The sequence below is a fragment of the Anomalospiza imberbis genome, chromosome 2 (genome assembly GCF_031753505.1).
Source record: "Anomalospiza imberbis isolate Cuckoo-Finch-1a 21T00152 chromosome 2, ASM3175350v1, whole genome shotgun sequence".
Taxonomy (NCBI): Eukaryota; Metazoa; Chordata; class Aves; order Passeriformes; family Viduidae; genus Anomalospiza; species Anomalospiza imberbis.
This window is the reverse complement of record NC_089682.1, coordinates 75,286,709-75,307,772: the sequence shown is the minus strand read 5'-3', so window position 1 is coordinate 75,307,772 and position 21,064 is coordinate 75,286,709. Positions and strand designations below refer to the sequence as shown.

The window sequence follows — 21,064 nt, the reverse complement described above, 5'->3', positions numbered from 1 at the left end:
TTGTGGCATAATTTTCACATTTATTGGCATGAAAAATCAATGTCATTAGCTAATGAGATGTGACTGAATCAAATATAATTGCTATTATCACCACCGAGGGAGTATCTCAGAAAAAAAAAATCTCATTATTTTGCTCACTTTCCTACGGGGTGAGTGTAGAAATATAGCAAGAAACGTAAGTGCTGTGTGAAGCTGAAGCAGCAGCATGTGATGGATAACATTTGTATGTCAAGTAACAACAAAACACGTGATGACAATACATTTTGAGCTATGAATTGAGGGCATGGAAGGAGCAGAATTCAAAAAGTGAAGGTATCCTTTACCAGTAAAGATGTGGAGGTAACTGTGGAAAGAACTTAAGAAAATAATTGGAAAGCATTCAGAAGACTGGGTAAATTGTCCTGACACAACCCACTAACAAAAGTAGTGAAGACAATAAGGTTTAACATTTTCTTGGAGAAATTTCCATTTGAATTCTTTTGCTAAATGATACCATCAAGTAGGAATTCTGTTAAGCAGCAGGATGTCTACTCTCCATCTGGGCAAATTCCTGGACCCTTGCAACCTCATGTTCATGGGTCCAAATGCAAAATTCACCTTTGCTTGCCAGAACATTGATACTGTGTTATGTTCTTCCCATTCTTGTTCCCTCAACAGTACTGGCATAATATGCTGTTTATTTTCCTTCATCTTGAGAAGTTTTTAGCTTGTATTTCAGGGATATATGGGATTCCCTTTGTGGAATCTGCTTATAAACCAACACCAGACCTTTCTCGAATATTTCTACTAAGCTGTCCTCATCTCTTACTTGCCTGTGTGTCATGTATCCTTTTTCATACAGTCCACTCATGTAAATGCCTGTGACAGTGAGGATAAATCTAGTTGGCCTGGAGATATTGCCAGTCCCACAAGACTTGGAACATTTATAGACAGCTAGAATTGAGGAAGACAGAAAGTACCACTGTGGTTTACCAATTTCTTGAAAACATCCAACCCCATTGCTGAAGTAAGACAAGCTGGAACAGGTTGCCTAGGACCACTTAGAGTTAGGTTTGGAGTATCTTCAAGGATGGACACTCCACAACTTCTCTGGGAAAACTAGTCCAGTGTTTGAGAACTTCTACAGGAAAAAAGAAACAATAATTTCTTGTGTTCAGATGGAATTTCATGTTTTTCAATTTGTGCCTGTAGCCTCTTCTACAGTCACTGGGTACTCCAGAGAAGAGTCTGGCTCCCTTCTCTTCATTCCCAAAGTTCATTAAGTATTTACATTTACTGATAAGATCCCTCTTGAGCTTTCTCTTCTTTAAACCCCCTGGTCCCAGTCATTCAGCTGGTTTTCAGAGCAGTTTCCTGTCCAACCGTCTAACACTTTGTCATCTTGTCAGTGAGGATGTTATGGGAGAGTGTCAAAAGCCTTACTAAAGCTGAATTAAACAACATCCATGAATCTCTTCTCATCCATCAAGCTAGACATCTCATTGTGGAAACTATCAGCTTCATTATGCACAATTTCCCCATTGTCTTTCCATGCTGATTATTCCTGATCACCACTTTGTCCTTCATATATCTCAGAATGGTTTCCAGGACTAGCTGTCCATCACCTTCCCACGGATTGTAAGGCTCATTGCTGTCTGGACCCTTCTTCTTGCCCTTCTGGAAGACAGGACAGACATTTGCTTTCTTAGAGATGTCTTGCACCACAGAGTGCTTTCATAACACCCTTAAATGCTCTGTTGCAGGCGTTGTGGTGATCTTAAATTAACTGCTAGGCTTTAGTGTTGGTATACAAAGCAGACATTCAAAACAGTCTGCTTAACTAAAATGGTATTTGTTTAGGGATTTTTCCATCTGTACCACCAAAATGTAGGTTGTAAGGAAACCTTGGAGGTTTCTAGTCCAAGCAGAAATTTCCTCAAAGCTGTGTCAAATCACTGTGGCTTTGTGTAAAAACTGTTCTGAAAACTTCCAAGGATGGGGACTTTATAAGTTATCAGCAAATTGGGAACAAATCCCCTTCACAATAAGCCATGCCTAGTTTATTTAGTATTACATTTTGAAATCTGCCAGAAGTTAAATTTTAATCATTTGATAGATGTCTGTAATTGTGTATGACTTCACTTTCTTGACCAATGGCACCCTACAGTAATGTAAGTATACCATGTTTGCACAGCTGCATTGTCTGCATAGCAATGACAGAAAGGTACATTTAGCTACTGTTCTACACAAGAATCATGTCAGCAAGGAACAAATATTAAACAAAAAATTCACTATCTAAGCAACACTCAATTGCTCTGCAGCATTCCCTGCATGGGACAAGCCAAGAACAAGGGCTTCACACATTTTACCTAAGTTTAGTAATTCCTTGCACAACCTCTGCTGGGGTTTCTAATGACACAAATTATTTCAGTGTAAAAGGTGATTTTACAGAGGGTTACAAATAAAAATGCTTATAAGCATACCTGTAGAAAGTTTCACTCCTATCATTCGTCTTTCTGACAGAAATGTCATTTAATGCAAATCAGTTTCTCTGTCAGAATAATACTTAAAGAAGTCCTGTCACTGAGAAACTGCATTAGTGATTTATGCCTCATTTCAGAGGGATGAGCAACAGCCTTATTAGAGTCTCATAATATAAATCCATACAATACAGGGTTGCTATGACAACTGATGAGCCTTAATAGCCTAGATTCAAAGGACCTTGTTCAAAGCTGTCAAGTAGTGCGGTTCAATGCAGTTCAGTCATTTGCACCTGTAAGAACTGGGAGAAGGCCATGCAGAAACTGAGTGGTTCACTCAGGCTCTCAGGGGAGGCATCTGAGCTTTGCAGCTGAGAGCCTTCCTTTCCTCTGAGCTATGCACTGCTAGTCCTGAGGCTATCCAGCCCCCATCAGAGGCATCCAAACTGGTGTTTGGCTTCAGCAATACTGAGCTCCCCAGACTGCTTGAGAAATAGGGTTCACATCCAGTTCCATTTATTAATATTTAAAGATTAAGTTAAAAAGAGGTAAGACAATTAAACACCTTCTTGGTACTGAAAATGGGCTGCCCACCCCTCTAGACTTCTTTTCTCAAAACTGTGATCTTAGCTGTGTTTTCCGCCCATATCCTCCCACTAACTGTGGTATTTGTCAGATTTTGCTGGGCTAGTTCAGCTCACTAACACAGGAGAGAATTCTGTCTTTTTCTTCTGTTCTGTATTATTTTTTTTTCCTTGAGATTCTGCCAAGGCCTAAAATGGCTTGTTGCAGGGTTCTAACAACTTGAAAAAGGTAAAATGGAGGAGTAACAACTGGCAGGAATGGAGAGTTGCAAACCTACCCAGTGGTCTGCCCTCTGAAAACAGCAGCACCTGAGCTTTAACAGCAGCTATACAGTCACAGCAATATTCACATTCCCGATTCATAGACTTGATTTGCTCTGAAAAGGTAAGATTTAAGTGTAGTGCTGCAGCAGCACTGAATCCTGCAAATAGGCAGACTGGTGTTTACAAGGAGGTCATTAAGAAGACAGAAAAAAAAAAAAAAAAGCTTAAGCTGGGTACAGTGACACAAGACCTAAAAAAGCATATTATGTATGCTCTGAGCAAAAGAACATGGCAACATGAGGTGAAGATGGCACAAGACAAAATGACAGGCACACCACCATATGTCATAGAGGGATGGTAGCTGTGGCTGCTGCTCTTCACTGCTGCAAGTCCAGCCAAAACCTGAGCTGAGTACGGACTGTAAAGGTGCAGATGCATACACAACACACCAATGTCATCAGCCACACAAAACACAGCAGGGTCTTCACTGTTCATTAGCCACACACAAACAGCACCTCAAGTAATGGGAGTGCTTGAGTAAGACTCAGAGCCACATAATGTGTTACTCAAATGTCTGAGTTCCACAGTGTTCCCTACTCCTTTCCTGTTCAACCCATGAAAACCAGACATTTCCAGTGAGAAAGCTCCTCTGAATCTGGGTTTTTTCTTGTAATGACTGTTGTGCTCAGGAAAAGCATGTGGCAGAAAAGGCACTGACAACTGCAGGAGCTAAACACAGCTGTCCAGTATAGATGGACTTGTTTGAAACACTTCCCTCTTCAGTGTTTGAAAGGAAATAAGCAATGTTTATCTGACTAATCCAATGTCCTTCAAATTCTAGTACATTTGGAAGGATTCAGTATCACTGCATACAGTATTTCAGATTAGTAACAGGAATCAACTTTTATACATGCCCTGTAAAGTTAACCTACTGGGTTTTTTCTCCCTTGAGAAGCCCATTTTCATCGGACAATAACCATGTGCCTTTTACTAGCTTCATATTGAAAAACTTCAGTTGTCTGATGTGTGAACAGGCCAAAGTGCCCAACTCTCTCCTTTTTCCAGAAGTGTATGTGAGTGCTATTGCAATTCCTCTAATTTCAATAATCAAAAAAGACCCATTATTTTAACAGCTGTGGATGAATTCAGGAAGTTGCCACTGATGAGCTTTATGAGCATATTTCTGCTTTCTAAAACAAGCTTCCACTTGTGCAGATGATAAAGTGGATTTATTCCAAAATGATCTCACATGGTAGAAAATTCTGCCAATATACGGATGTTGCAAACAAAAATGGTCCCAAGTTGGGAAATTTTACTTGAGTTAATTTACTACCAAAGTATACAAATCTTTTATCAATGATTGAGGTTCTGGGGAAAGAAAAAGAGTGTAAACCATTAGACAAATGTATTCATGTGCATTTTTTCTCTCTCCTTTGCTCCTGAGTTTCAGCTTCCTTTTTTTTTTTCACTATGAGGTTAACTCTGTCTGTCAGAATTTGTCCAGGGAGCCAACAGGCAGCACAGGAAGTTGTGGGGCTGGGTGTAATGCTTTCTGCCACCCCAAATAATATGGTTTCAGCCATTCAATCCCAACGCTGCCAGTTGTCCTGGGCTTTGGGATGCCAGTTGTCCTGTTCCTCATTAGTCCCTGCTCCAGTATGGGGTGTGACCACTCACTGCAGTCCTTTCAGAGGCAAACTTGCTTCAGTGTGGTCTGTTCCTCCCATATTCCTTGTGGAGCATTCCCATTTTAACAGCTGCAGACCACTCCTTAAATCTGGTATGTGAGGAGGTGTTGTACATTTCTCTGAGGAAGGTTATACTGTGCAATGATTTTTTTCCACTGTTGCTCCATTCATATCTGGGCAAACTGGAAACTGTTTTGACTAGCACACAGTAATTCATGGACATCCACTTCCAAAGGGTTAGGAGCACTCTGGTATATCCGTGCAAAGGGACATTGTATTGTGCCTATCCAAAGATCTGTCAGTATTGGGTACCTGACCAGGCAGAGATAAATTGAGAGAATTGAAATGGAAGAATGGAAAAAAAAAAAAAAAGAGGAAAAAGAAGCTTCACTACTGTTAAGTCACTATTAACTTTCTGAAGAGCTGAGAAAAATACTGCCAGGAGGTATAAAACCCAGCTCGAGAGTCAGAAGACAGCAACATAGCATCAAGGAATGTGGGAACCTGACAGTTCCCATACCAATTTGATGGCCAGCTGGACAGCAGAATCTGTCCAGGAGTAGAGCCTTGTAGCATGTTATTCATACCTGTCTTCAGTGAGCATGAGTCCACCAGTAACTGCTGTTTGTTCAGGTGTGCCAACAGTTGAATAAGCCCTGACCTGAGGTTTAGATAACCTAACAGACCATGAGAAACCCTGGACATGACACAAGCAACTCTGAACACTGCAAATAACAGAGTGAGAAGCTGAAAGTTGTTATGGACAGCACTGTGAGCCATGCCTGGACTTCCCAGATAGATAAGGGGGAGTTACACATTAATTTCACAGATAATTGGAGGGGAATAGTTGGGACTCCTTTGGGAGTGGAAACTTGCAAGGCCAGCAGCACCTCAGTAACTGTATCAATAACAGCACATAAAGTCAAGGTGACTTAGGAAATGGTAGAAGAAATATGTTTGTGGGTACAGATGTAGAAAACCTGGGACTAACAGGGAAAAGACAACTAGGGACAAGTTGTTTCTTTGGGATATGAAGGACAGAGAAAGGGAGGGGTCAGGGTAGATGGAAGAAGAAGAAGCTTGGAAAAAAATCAAGAGAAGGTAGAATAAAAGAGACCAGTTGTATGCAGGCAAGCTGCTGGTCGGAATTTATCTTGTGCCCCATAGCTGCAGGACATCCAGTCTTGTCATTAAACCTTATTTCCTGCTTGATCCTGGGAGAGGTGTAGGGCAGAGTGGGAGAAAGAGAGCACTGCAAGTCATAGGAGTTGTGTACATGCACATTTTCATCAGCGAACTTCAGTCTTGATCTGCTGGAAAGGAAGAGGAGGATTAGGTTATCTGTGTTCATATTTATAGGAATGCTGCTTGTGTATATGTGAATGACAACCAGTGAAGACATCAATCTGTGTTGTCTGTGTGGCTGATGACGTTGGTGCTGTGTGTGTACCTGCACCTTTGCAATGTGTACTCAGCTTGGGATTTGGCTGGACTTCCAAAAAGGATCAGCAGCAGCCACAGCTATCAATCCTAGATGGAAGACATTGCCTGGGTGCTAGACTCCACCAGATTTGTCTGTAGAAGGAGAAATCCCCTTCATCCCAGGATTCAGCTGTTTCTTAGCATTCTCTGTTCTAAAATTGTGTACATCCTGCTGGCAGGGTCTCAGTGCATGCTAAAAGACACCCAAATAAAAATGATCCCATGGGAGTCACAGAAAGAAAATCACTTCACTTGTCAGTGTCCTTCAAAATCAAGAGGAACTTCAGGGAAAAAGAAATTAAGGATCTGAATTTGTGGGGTTAGAATAATGGACAGTAAAGCTGAAATTAAGGATTCAAACTGTCTTCCTGAGGCTGACAGAGGCTGGAGGAAATATTGCTGGTTCCAATATCAATGGAGGAACAGATCACTCAAAGTCAATTAGCAGAGCCAATATTTAAACTGATGACACTTTTTTCCTAACTGAAATTGGGATAAAGTGTTGGTTTTGTTGATGTTTAAATTAATGGTTTGCATTAGTTCAGCTCCAGCTAGGACTGAACACAGAAGGTTCAATTCTAAGATTTCCATGATGGATAACATGCCACAGTCGATAAGGTGACTCAACTCTCCACAACCAGTAACGGACTTCAAGAAGCAACCCTGGGAAGTGAACAGAAAACCTATTGATTTTCAGTAATGGATACTCATTTTGTTCATTTAGTGTTTTAGAGCTTCTTAGGCACCTCACTGAAGGCAAGGGGAGTTGTTTTTTTTTTTCATTTGGATGAGCAGATTCTCAGGAATCAACAAGGGAGAAACTCTTAATAATGAGCTTATCCTGGGCTCCTTGGTTCATGCATCATTCCTGATAGAAGTAAACCCCTGGTAATTCTTCCTGATAGGGAAGGGGTCACATTCAGACCCCAGCTCATAAGAAAGGGCATTTGAGTGCTGGTATGGATATAGAAATTGCTGTAGGGGAAAGTCTATAAACCCCTATTATGCAGTTCTTGGAACTAGATGAACACCTTTGATCAGACTGAAATCCCAAGAGCACAATTAATTACTAACAAAGTTTTTTTCCAAAAATAGAGTTACTTATTAAGCTAATGTTAAACATTCATCTTTAGTTTCAAATTGATTCATTAGTTAAATGAAAAATAACTTTTTAAAAACATTTAGAAAATGGATTAAAAACATAATGTCTGTAACGGTTTTATATAATGAAATCTACTGTCTTGTGTGATATTTTAATGAAATAAATTATGCCATGGCTTCCACTTTCCCAACAAGCTCACCATTGTGAATACTTGTTCTTGAATGCTTACCACAATAGCTGGATGCAGTGAAGACATATCCCACCAGGAATAATTGTTGATCATGTGGTGGCTGGGTGACGCACTCTCAATTTCTTATTTCCATTTATATTCCACAAAAGCTTCCAAAGATAATTGACATCTGCGTTTCTTATGATCCAGGGTGGGCCATGATTTTCTAAAACACATCCCCATGGGATCTGTGTCTCTGAGACTGTGTCTCAGTGCTATCAGGCCCTGAAGGAATGTTGCGTGGCAGCTGCTTTTGAAAAAGCAGTCGTGTTTAGCTACACGAGGAGGCATTTTTTTCTTAGCATTGCTAAAAGAGCAATATCTCGCTCAATTTCAGTGAGATTTTTCACTCATTAAATGCTGGTAAGTTTTTCAAAATCTTCCTCAAAATAAGATCCACTGTTTCTGAAAATTCTACTTCCAAAATTTTCTATGACACCTCCCGTGACAGACTTTTGGAGACAAAGAGCTGTTCAGTCAGCCTTAATATGTTTTGAACTACAAACAACTACACCTATGGCAATTTTTAAAAAACTGTAAACAGAGCTTAGCACAAAATCAGGATCTAAGGGTCTGAACAGAAATGAAATAAGCAGTATTCAGAGGATGTGTTATTCACACAAGTAGGAATTTACTTCATATTCAAAATAGTTTTCTTCCCATAAAATTATTTCTTCTTATTAATAATGTGGCAGCTTCTACAAGCCTGATGACAAAGCAGGATTCAGTGGTGTTAGGCATCAAACAGATAAAAGGCTGTTACTGCCCCAAATGCACTGTCAATTAACTAAAGAACAATATTTATAAAAGCAAGATCATATTTTAACTTTCACTTACACCTACAGTCAGAACACAGCAGAAGAAAAATTTGGAAGATAAAAGCAAATCTGATAGTGCCAGGTAGTGTTGTATAAATGTATGACTTGTCTAAACATGCCTCAGTATTTTATTGCTTCATACAGCATGACTTTTTGTTTGTATCAGACTGAAGTTCGATGGTTTTCTCTTTCACTTTATCTTCATGTTCTTTTAAAATCCTGGGGCAAAGAAAGTATACTTGTGAGAAAAAAAGGCAATAAAACCCACAAGAGATTGAACAAAAAAAAAAAAAAAAATTTCCCCAAGAGTATAAAATTGCCCAGAGATTTAACAGAAGATGACAAAATTTTGTGAACTAACAAACAAGCAAAAAAGTACAATTACGGTGGCCCCATCACACCACTGCTTTTGTTCATTTAGTTAGAAAAATTTAGTTAGTGCCAATTGTTAACATTTATTGCATATTACACAGACTCAAAACAGTGACTTTCATTAATTACTTCTAAAGCTGGAACAAAACTAAAATGAATCTGGCTGCCTAGACATTTATCAATTACCGACGCTTTCACAAAATGTCACTGATTTCAGCAACAATATTAGAGATTTGCCAACTCATTACCAGTGTCTCCACCTCTGTAAGTAGTTCAGAGGGTCCATATTTTCCTGAATCTTTACCTCTAGCCTTTACATAACTTCAAAACATCCACTTCTTCCTGTCTCCAGCCCCCAGGCAGACAGCAGAATTTGAGCTGTAATGAGCAGAGTGAAGAAGGAAGCATACCCAATGTCCTGCTGCAAGGAGTCAGCAGCATCCATTTTCGAGTCTATTTCTCCAAACCTTCAGGAAATTCTTGCAAGAATTATCACAATTTCCAAGGCCCTCAGCTTTCCTAGCAACAATCCAGATGTTTCTGGATCTATACAGTTTCACCAGCATAACTCTTTATGAACCTGAGCAAGTCTCAGTCAGAGCAACAGGGTCAGGCTACAGAGCAGTTTAAAAGCAACAAATATTTCACCACCCTGAGTTTCTATAACTAATAAATATAAAACTAATATTAATATAATATAACATAAAACTAATTAAACAAAGAAAATTCCCAATGTCATCAGTTACAGGGCAGTCAGGCATATAAAAAATTCAGTGTTTTCTTCTTACCTAGCTAAGTGAAGCACGGAATTTTCCACATTGTACCCAGAATATGCACTGCATTCATAGAAAATTAAATTGTAATCCTACAATCAAAGAAAAAGACAATTTCAATTACTTTTGCACAATGTCTCACTCCAGCTGTAAAAGGGGCAACATAGATATACTGAAATATGAAAATAAAGGAGAAATAGATTATCGTAGGATTTTAATTCTATAGCTAACAGTAAAGAGTAACAAAAGAAGTCCAAGTGTGCCTCACAAATAACAACTATACACTTCTCTTAGCAGATATTTTTCTGTAGAATAGCTTTTGATATAAGAGCTCAAATGAAAAGAGATCTTGTAAGGTACTAAGTCTTGTGAACTTCCCTTGTGATGATCAAGCAATTCCCACATCACTGAGTGCTGGACAAAACAGGCAAAAAGAATTCCAGTAACTCTTCTTTCATCTTTTTGTATTTGTGAATTTTTCTTGCACCTTCTTTCACAGTCAGCCTGCATCTTTCAGTTTTGTACTCCAGTGGGAGATTTGTAATTAGGAATAGTGGGTAAATGATCAAGTTCTGGGAGAGATTCTCAGCCCTTCAGCTGAAGTCTTATAAATGAAAAAGCAAGAGATCATCTGCATGAGAGCCTGACCTGGCAGTTCTGATGGCAGAGAAGTTTGAAAGGGAATGACAGATTATCCTCCAAAATTGGCATCTGTCTACTTTCACAACCTACTACAATGAAGGTCACCTACATTGCCTCTGTGGTATTACTACCTATCCTTTTACCCATCCAGATTTCAAATCTCTATACACTTTCCACTTGTCTCTGTGTCTTATTGCTATTTATAGCAGTAGCTTAAAATTCAAGCAAGTAAGTCAGTACCTTAGAAAATTACAATCACGTCTGCAGTTTCATTTGTTTGTTATTAACTCTGGTTACTGCACTTATACTTATTTAACCACTCTTCAGAAGACACTTATAATTCAGTTTTCAAAACTTTCCATTAAGATGACCAGGTATTTCTGTTTTGGTTTGATTTCTTTTTTCTCTATATACTATGCTTCCAGAATTGCACAACTTTTGGAAATTTTTGTCATCTTCATGAAATTTCAGAGACAAGAAGTGGGGAAAAGAATTCCATAAATACAGTATTTTATTTTAGCAGCTCTAAAAAAAAGTGCTTTAGAGTTATCCAGTGTCAGTTTTGTATATGTTGTCAATGGTTATATTGTTTGTTCCAATGAAAAACAGGGCTGAACAGCATGCAATAATTTCTTGATGACCAGATAAGCACAGAAAAGGAGAGAAGGAAGAAATCAGGCAATGTTTGTGTTGAATAGACATTTTATCAATTTTGTTAAACATATATAACATTTGCAATAATGCAACCCTATGATTCTCTTGCTTTCCTTAGAAAAGTTTTAAGATAAAATTTGACCAGATCAAATTTCTTGCTAGCTATGCAAACAGAAGCTTGAAATAAAAATTACACTCTCTTTTTCTGCTCTGCTGATCAGAACTCTAATAGAAAATCTGCTGTGGTCAGTTTATAGATATTTCATGTCAGTCAAGCTGAAAGCGGTACTACTCCAACATCTTCCCCACATACAACATGTCACTAGAGGAGAACTCTCAGTGATAACTTCATTTATGCAGGCATAAATCTGAATGTATTTTTCAACAAATTGCTTGGATGGAAAGATAACAATTTAAACTCAATTGATAATGAGTGCTTAATTCTCTCAGTCTAGCAAAAAGTTTCTTTTCTGAAAGGGGAGATAGTCTGGAAATGCAACATGCCATTTGCCTGATTCAAAGAGGATATTTTAATTGATAGAATACACAAGGACCACAAACTAAGAACAGGCAGGACACATACAATTATTGAGCTAGGAAATGCCATCCATCTCCATCCAGGGATCAGCTACTGAACCTTGGAGACCACTGGCAATTACTTCATTTTAAACACTTACCTACAAATCAGCAGATATCTAAAGAATAGGGAGGAAAATGAATTATTAACAGAGAGAGCTGGGCAATTTTCTGTCCTGTAAAGTAGCATCACTCTGAGAATATCTGCCTCATTAGCAGTATTTGTGTAAGAATGGCACTGACAGGTTGACAAAGTAGACACTGTATGAATACACAGAAACAGTCCTCATTCCATGAAGCACATATACTCTGCAAAGCCAAGGCAGACAAGGTATTATTATCTTATTTTATAGTTGAAGAACAGTGATAGAAAAGGATTTATTGACCCATTTAAGGTCACTCAGGAAGTACATGGAGGGCGAAAATAAAATCATGTGGATATAAGCATGCCTGAGCAGCACCTTTATCATAAGGCATTTTATTTAAATAATTCGCAGTGCTTACACTTCTGTACTCAAACAAAACCTTGGCTGTTCCTGGACACTCACAATATGATCTAAATACTCTCTTGCTGTGTTCATACAAACTCTTGATCACTGGATCAAGCTAAGCTAAAGAGAAATTTGTTATATGGAGTGTTCCTTCTGGATCCTCTGCTAAAACAAGTCAAATGGACTTCCACAATCCCTGTTCTCATTCCATTCTTCCTTTTCACAGGGTATAACAAATGTACTGGAACTACAAGTCTTCTCAAATGACAACTCCCTTCAGGCTGCCATTATTCCTTTTAAAAATGAATTGTGCTGCCCACCTTGCAGAGAAGTAATGATCCTTTTTGACTACAGAAAAAACTGGGTAAAACCAACCCTATACTGTGAGACATGGAAACAGTCCTTAAAACTGCTGGACTCCAGGGCCAACAGGCTAAACTGATTCTTTGCACAAGAAGAGCTTGTTTTCACCAAATATGGCTATACAAATTAGTATCAGCTCAGCATCTAGCCCTGTGTATTTGGGATCATTCCTGAGTAATTCATGGGATTGTTCACAAAATAAGTAACTCAGCTGCATACACTAACAGAGACAGTGGTATGTGGTTTCACAGGAATTACACGGCCATTTAGCAAGAATTAATATTTCATTAAAATTCATGGTTATTATTAGCTCAGCAAGCAAATTATTATAATTTAATTATATCTATGCTACTTTTCAACTAATCCATTGCCATTAATCACTCCTTCTCTTAACTACCTCAGGCAGCACATTCAAACATTCAAGTGAGTCATCCAGATCCATTCATTTGATTATAACCATCTTATTTGACAACTTTTTGTTTTACTTATGCAAAACATCTTATTTTCTTGCATGACATGTTAGAATTAATAGCCTGGTGGGCTGTGAGCTCTATATACTAGAATGATTCATCTTTGTTTTACTAGTAGAGTTTTTGTAGAGCAAGATGACATGCAAGACACCTACTCTCTGTCCATTTAGCATTTATGTGTCACTTGTTTTTTCACAGAAGGATTCAGTGTTACACCCTGGACTCCCTCCTAGCTTCCAGGATCTCAAAGTTATCTGCATTTCCATGCACACAAGAAAATAGAGCTGATTTCCTAAAGGGAGAACCTTTGGGGGATAAAGTTCAAGGCTGATAATCCTCTCTGACAAAAACCAAATAATGGACAGAAACCTGAATAGGGAGGTATAATTTCAAAAAGCTATGTGAATAATCAAAATAAGATAAAACGAGATCTGTCCCCAATTCTTTCAGTTACAGAGAGGTGCCTAGCAGCACCTGGAAGAACAATTCTTCTTTCCCGGAAGAACAATTCAGCTGCACTTCAAATTTTGAAAATACCCTTTTTATTACTGGCAGCAAATCTACTTTCAAAGGCAAAAGAGGTAAATATATGAAATCCAGCACAGTGTTTAATTTAGGTATATTCCTACCAGTTCGGTGAATATTTCAGCAATATTTCAATTACTTACTTCTAAATAAATGAATACTCTGCAGGCATTCATGTTCAAACTATAAGCACTGTATAAAGAGATTCAAATGAAAAATTGATGGGCATGTTACACAAGAATATAAACAAGTATCTGGTATTTGCAGTCTCTTGATTGCTTAAATTATGCCCATGGATCACCAGGGCTCTCAGACTGTTAACTCTACTTATTTTATCTCCTTGATGGAAAGTTACTAAAAGTAAACATGTTTTCTACTCCTACCACAGGAGTAACAGATGGTCTTCTTCGGTTTTGCAGGAGGTAGGAGGGAGAAAAGGTCCCCAAATTATCTCTATGTTAAGAATCCTTTCACAGAGAAAAGGGAGTAAAAAAGAGAGAAAAGAAGCAGCAAGGAAAAGAAATAGAGAAAAAGACAGAACAAAGAGAGGAGACACAGTGGGAGTGAATTTTAAAATATTTTTCTTCTCCATTCACTTTTTGGTTTGGTTTAGGGTTTTTTACTTGATTGGTTTGGTTTGAGGGTGTTCTCTTTATCTCAGCAGTGTTTTAAGTACTATAATTATCAGCACTTACATCACTGAAAGCTGAATTGAAGAGTGTGACGGAGTTCCTAATCCTTAAAGATACCTGTCTGACTAAGATTAATCTATGTTTCTATGAATTTAGACACATTGAGACTCCATTTTAACACCTTCACCTTCAAGCCTTGTAAGGAGTTCCCAAAGTACAGTACCTTTGCAAGATGGTCTCCCATTCCCATCGGGACCTCGCGCTCCTTTTCGTTATCGGTTTTGTTACCCAACAAAAGAACAGGCACATTCTCCCCAGTTGCCTCCTGCAGAATAAACAGCAAATATCAACTGAAGTACTGAATTCAAAAGATCACAGATGAAGAGGATAAAAGCTAACAAATGTCACACTCTAACAAGACATTTAAGACTTCACACAAACTAGGTATGTGCCACTTTGCTTACAAACATGTCAGGAATTGAAGCTGGATAAAAGACATGAAAAAGACATAATGCTAAGATTACACTGACTAGGGATTTTTTTAAATAACAGCACAGAAGCTCATTAGACTTTATATTAAAATGGGAGAGAGAAAACCACCATGCTACACAGGCTCAGATATTATGTGTTTACAGCCACTGCTTTTCTAATTACATGGCCAGGAAAAATAATGGCAACACCTGGGTACTATTATGCCAAATGAATTACACAAAATAGTGAAGAAATACACAGAATAGGCCCCCAAAAATACACAGAATAGACAGAAATCAAAATTCATTCCGAAAAGGGTTATAATTAATCACAGTGAGTGCTTTCATTAGGTGGGAAGAATGCTACAGCAGTAAAGGGACTTGGCAGTATGTCCAACTTAGCAACAGTTTGCAGCAAACAAAATTAGTTAGTAAAGAAGAGTGAACTATTAGAGCTTGGAAAAAAGTTTTGACCACTGTATTCCATTTTTCTGAATCAAAATCAGCAATGCTACTCTAGCTTTTACCATACTGAATTAAAACATGCCACTGATTTATTAAGATCATATAATTAGCAAGGGCCTGTTCTTCCCAAATGCATGCTAATAGTACTTCAGTAAGGCTACTCATATCTGGAATAACTATGACTGTTTGGAGGCATTTAAAAGACTGAGTCCTAAACTGAACTCCCAAAGCCACCTCTTGGCCATTCTGAAAAACAGTGTGTTATACTAGAGCCCATGCCCAATAAAATCAGACTAAATGATCTTTGCAGATTGATTTGTCCCTTACTTTTCAGTGTGCAAACAGGAAGTCACACTTCATTCTTGCCACAAGTCAGCCCTTTGTGGCAGTTGCCTCAGTTTTATTTTTACTCTTTGTTCTGGCCACAAGCAGATTCCATTGCTTATGCTCTTCATATGTTTTAATTTTTAATTGACTGATGTCACTCAGTGGCATGGACTACAATTTTCTTTTCAAGTGGTTGAAAGGATGATCCCCAGGAAACTGAACTGTCTTTCATGAGCCAGTTTCACAGCACTACTATGGATTACATAGCTCTAAGTTTATGGCTTGTGTTCACAATATAGTCTATTTTCCACGAGCTACACACTTGGTTATCAAATGCTAGTGATCATTAATGATCACCAGATCACCATCACAGATCCAAAACATCTCTCAGTGCTAGCAGTGGGAGTCATCAGCTAAGCTCTCTTTGTGAGAAATCAGAGGACACCATGATGAGATTTTACCACCACTCATTCAAAGTCCTTAAAACCCTGGAATTATGATTTTTTTTTCTGTAGAAATAGAGATGAAAAACAACTTCACTGGCAACAGTGCAGACCAAACTCACAAGCAAAAATGTAATTGTGACAACACAAGAAATATGGCGCTCTCTGTTTTCCCCTGCTAACAGCCCTTGTTCAGAAGATAGTAGAAATTGACACCAGGGTTTGGATTTCAAGTTACGCCAAGTTACCTCAATGCTTATCAGCCACTGCTTGACAGCTGTGAATGTGTCTTTTGCTGTTATATCATACATCACAATGACACCATCAGCTTTTCTGAAAAACTGCTTGGTAATGCTTCGGTACCTACAAGTAAGAATCTGGTTACACCTCTCTTCAACAGAAGCAACAATCTGACAAGTTAAAATTTATAGTAATTCTTCCATACAAAGGCAAATAAATTATTTGGGAAAAAAAAATAAAAGTATTTAAAAAAAAAAAAGTGTTTGGAAAAACTCCCCCTGCCTTCTTTAACTGATTCTGGGTTAGGCAGGATAATTAGCTGCATATCTCACCTTCTCTCACCTCTTTCATTTTAAGCTTGGAGCACAAATTTCCCCCTCACTAAGTGCTCTTCTAAAGCTAGCTAGTCCTTTTTCCAAAGCTTCCTGTAGAAAATGCAGATTGTCATTATCATCCTTGCTTTTAGAAATAGCAATAGTAATAGAAAATTACACAATAGGTGAGGAGATGGGGAAGGAAATGACCACTGAAATCTTAGAAAAACCTGGAGTTCTACTACAATGGTATTGCTTTAATAAAAAAAAATAAACTCCTCTTTTTTATCCATTAAGGTATTTTCTGATATAGAAATAATTCTAGGTACATTTTAAAATCAGTCTTCCTCCTAAAGAAACAATGCAATACTAAACTTTTCAGAGCTTAATTAGTGCTGCAAGGGAATGAGATGAGCTAAACTGTGAATCCACTGGCTCTATTAGGAATGCTCCTATATTTGTTCCTCCCCCAAGAAGCAGGATTAGGGCCACACTTAATGATCTTCAAACAGATGATTCAAGGAAGTGAGACCTTAAAATGTGTACGGGTTTTGACTGGCATGGAGTTAAATTTCATCATACTGTCTTCATTTCAAACAAGGAGTTCTGCCACTTCCATCCCTCCAATTCCCTCCTCCATCCCAGCAGATGGGGGAGTGAGGTAGCAGCTACACAGCTGGGCTGACAACCAGGGTTGAACCACAAGAGAACCTTCCTCACCGTTCCTGGCCAGCTGTGTCCCAGAGCTGCAGCGCTACCTGGGTGTGATCTACTGTGACAGTTCTCACGTTGTAATCCACACCTGCAACAGAAATGCAAGGTAAGCTGTCTCTTAACAAGCTGTTTGATCTTTGAAAACTGGATCCAGCAAATAGCAACTATTTCAGGAAAGTAAAAAGATAGGCACTGCATTAAAATTATGTCCAGAATCTCCAGCTATCAGAGAACAAGAGCTTTTATTTGCTTGAAGTCCTCCAGCAATAAAATACTGAATGGTAGTGAGTAGTTCAGTTTTGTAAAATACGCTAAATAAGTCACTTTCCAAATCACAGAACGTGAGTCAATGGGCCATCTGACAGTCCACAGCAGTCTAAGACATTTAGCCTGGAATTCACTGTATGACATCAGTTGTGTGAAATGTGTTAGTTTAGTCTGAGCAAACCACATGGGAGCCTTCCACAGTTAGTGGGAAAACACAAGGCATGGCACAGGGAACAGTGGAACCTAAGATAAATGCTGAAGATAGGTGGACTGAACACATGGAAAACCTCTTCCCCTATTTATAACACAGAAGATGAGCTCACTTCCCTTAGGTTAGTGGACATAAAATTCATTTATTTAAACTTTTCAATTATTCCTCTCCCAATTCCTCTAACCTGTGAAGATGTAAATATTTTCTGGATATTTATAACAATAATTAGAGTTTAAAATATTATTCAGTCACTACCTCCTCCTAATGACAACCTACATTTTTTTGTATCACATTGAACTGCATCATATAATCATAGAATCATAGAATCATTGAATAATTCAGGTTAGAAGGGATCTCAGTCGGTCAGCAACAGTATCTTTGGGACCATGTTTCACAAAAATGGGATTTTTACCAGTGGCATTAATGGAGAAGCATCTATGCCTGCATTCCTTCAATAGGCAATTAAAAACCTGTATGAAGGCTATATCTATTGCTCGTATCTCAAGAGAAGAAGTTTGAACTGTTCTGTAGTGTGAGTTTGCGGGCCCCAAGTTGGGCAATTCCCTGGGGGCTCCCCTGGCAGGGGAGACCCTCCTGGAGCAGTTCTGTGTCAGGAACAAAAGACGCATTGGACTTTTTCGGTCTTCAGCTTCTGTTTATTGTTATCTTATCAAAACTTCAGCACACTTGTCTGCAGCAGGCTCTGTGTGCAGGAAAAGCAACACAAAAATGGCTAACAATCTCTTGTTACAAGGCCTTTTAAGTCTAATCAAAAACTAAGCTACCCAATTAAGGAGTGACACCTAAATTATTTTCCTTTCTAACCCAATAACTGACCTCTAAAGACCCGCAATGAGGATTTTTCTACCCAATTACAAGATACCACCTAAACCCAAGAAGAAAGAGGAAGAAGAAGAAAGAAGAAGGGAACTCAAGACAACACCCTATATATCCTGCATCTTGAACCCATCTATAACATATTAAAAATCCTAAAACCTAAATTTCTCACCCATGTGACATACTACACTACTCTTTATAATCTCTACAATCTATTTCACACTTTTGTGGTTTCTAGTTTACCTTGAGGCTTTGGAAGTTTTCTCCATGAATGAGGGTCAAAGTCAGGGCTCCCCTGGGGGTCAGGACACCCCAGAGCAGACAGAGAAATATTCCCGGTGCCCTGGGTTTCCACACTGTAGAAATTCAGTGAGAACACTCCTCTCCATATTATGCACTTGACTTTTCCATTGTCTGTAACTTGCCAGCCATAGCCCACACCTGTGAAACTCATTGATGTGAACACTAAAGAAAAGCTATGACAAATGACTTCTTGCTGTTTTCTTTGCAAGAACCCTGGATGACCAGCCAAAAGAGGAAAAAGTTCAGCCTCATCCCTGTGTCTTTCCTCTGGAAAACTGCACACACAGTGTAAGACCTCAGAGTGTAGAAAAGTGTATCAGCCAGTTACAGGACACCATGGACAGGACACAGCCTTTAGGTCTATAGGATACATGAACAGACCAATTGCAGACAGGTGTCCAAGCTCCCATTCCAGTTAATGAAGATACAGTCAGTAAAAAACTAGGACATTACTAAGCTTACCTTGCAGGGTTGGTATGTTTCATATCATAATCCTGCAGAATAAGTAAGGTCTCAATACAGGCTAAGCAAAAAAAATCCAGTCATTTAACCCAGCTGCATTGCAATAACCTATACTTGCGTTCTTGTACCACGATTTTGTGTCTGACTTTTGAAAGCTTGGTCTACAACTTCAGACAAGGTAGGAAGGTAGGCTTTGAAAATTTTGGCTTTGGATACACTGGTCTGACATATTTTTTTGGTGATTAGTATAATGCTAAATCTTCAAATGGGCGATTCAGATATTCTAATTTCTCTCCAAAACAAAATCAGATTATTTAGAGGGATAGCAATGAGATATGAAGGTGGGATTGTTAGTACAGTGCAGTCCAGAGTACAGGATATCTGTTTCAGAACTGTGAGATCTACACGGAAATTCTAGCTTCACAGAAATCTGTAGAATTTTTCTGATTTATCTCAGTGCTGGTGAGGATTTCAGTACAGAATCTACTCTGAAACTTCTCCATCAATTATGTGCTTTCCAGTTTAGGAGAACTTTGCATGTCCTACTTTTACAACATCTGTATGTTTCTGTTTTATAATACAAGGCCTGATCCCAATAGAAACTGTTAAGTGCTGTCAGAACAAAATAATAATAGTTGTATTATTAAACTTACCTACAGTAGCAGCTGTGCCTGGGAAGAAACGATCTTCACAAAATCTTCTTAAGAATGAAGTCTTTCCAACACTTGAATTGCCCACAAAAACGATCTTGAATAAGCGCTCTGGGACAGAGTTTATTCTCTCCTCCTTCAATTAAGAGCAAAAATTAGCCTCCAACTGTTCCATAAATCCTGTTGCCTCTCCAGTTTAAGGCAGATATGGGGAAAATAATAGATTTTATCCTATCATTTTCTTCATTACTCATGAAGCAATATCCTGTTTCTTAAAATAACTCAGCATTTCAAATGTTTGCCATGCATCATTCCAGATCATCCGAAGTGCAGTGATTTGCACTGAGCTCTGGAAGTATACTGAATATGAACCTTTACATGAAACTGACAAAATAAACCAGTTTATGTTCATGGCCACAAATAAAGATTTATAAAGCTTCACACAGCTCTGCTCAGTAGCTTCATCCTATACCAGTGACACAGAGGAAGCAGCACATCTTCATCTCGATAACAGAAGCAAAGTCATAACTTTTTTGCTTATACCATCAGGTTCTTCTGCTAATACCATAGAGCCAAGAACTTCCATCCAATTACTGCATTTCTACATCTGTTTAACATTTCAGGAAGAAGCATGGAGAAAAGACACAGACAGAGAATTAAATCAGTTAATCAGGCTGTAAACATTCAGCTATGTTTCTGTCATTTCGCTTTTTAAGCAGAAGGAACAACAATTTGTTCTGCTTATCCAGCTTCTGTTTACTGCAGGCTAAGCTAAGTGGATGCTGGAGAGAATATTTATATCCTCTATCAAGTAGGTCATCATTCTTTTGTATGTAAATCAGGAGTTGCTTAGGGAAGCACTCTGTAGCACCAGCTGGTTTGCAGGGGGTGCTCTTGGTGGTCTCTTCTATTTTGTGTAAAGTTGAAGGAAGAGGAAGATAGAAAATTTGCTTTCAATGCTGCAGAAGGACAGTAAGATCATGGATGGTCCTGACATTAGTTTGTTAAGGTGTGGGTTGTGAGGAGGGAAAGGAGAGAAAGCGGGGAAGGAGAGAAAGGAGAGAAAGGAGGGAAAGGAGGGAAAGGAGGGAAAGGCCCTCTGCCAATCATTTGATGTGCAGGATCCATGTCTTCATTAAGACATCAGAACTGAATTCACTGCCTGACAGTCCTTTGAATGAGACATTGAAGTCTGCACTTGGAAGTGTTTTCTACAAATATACAGAAGTCTTAGAGA

The 21,064-nt window shown here is 38.6% G+C and overlaps 1 protein-coding gene across 4 annotated transcripts in view; it reads right to left on the bottom strand.

Moving 5' to 3' along the window:
- The window catches only part of CRACR2A (calcium release activated channel regulator 2A), a 61,461-nt gene continuing 40,397 nt past the window's right edge, over nucleotides 1–21,064 (bottom strand). For 2 of the 4 annotated variants that reach the window (XM_068181809.1, XM_068181812.1), the window contains 7 exons: nucleotides 19,831–19,963; nucleotides 17,104–17,185; nucleotides 16,078–16,192; nucleotides 14,348–14,449; nucleotides 9,787–9,863; nucleotides 7,809–8,845; nucleotides 4,797–7,140 (listed from right to left, as the gene is read on the bottom strand). In XM_068181809.1, coding sequence (XP_068037910.1) covers nucleotides 8,755–8,845; nucleotides 9,787–9,863; nucleotides 14,348–14,449; nucleotides 16,078–16,192; nucleotides 17,104–17,185; nucleotides 19,831–19,963 — 600 coding nt within the window. In that variant the 3' untranslated portion in view covers nucleotides 4,797–7,140; nucleotides 7,809–8,754. Of the gene's footprint in view, nucleotides 3,421–4,796; nucleotides 7,141–7,808; nucleotides 8,846–9,786; nucleotides 9,864–14,347; nucleotides 14,450–16,077; nucleotides 16,193–17,103; nucleotides 17,186–19,830; nucleotides 19,964–21,064 lie in introns of those variants that run through there. The other 2 variants (XM_068181811.1, XM_068181810.1) reach the window with 2 other exon arrangements.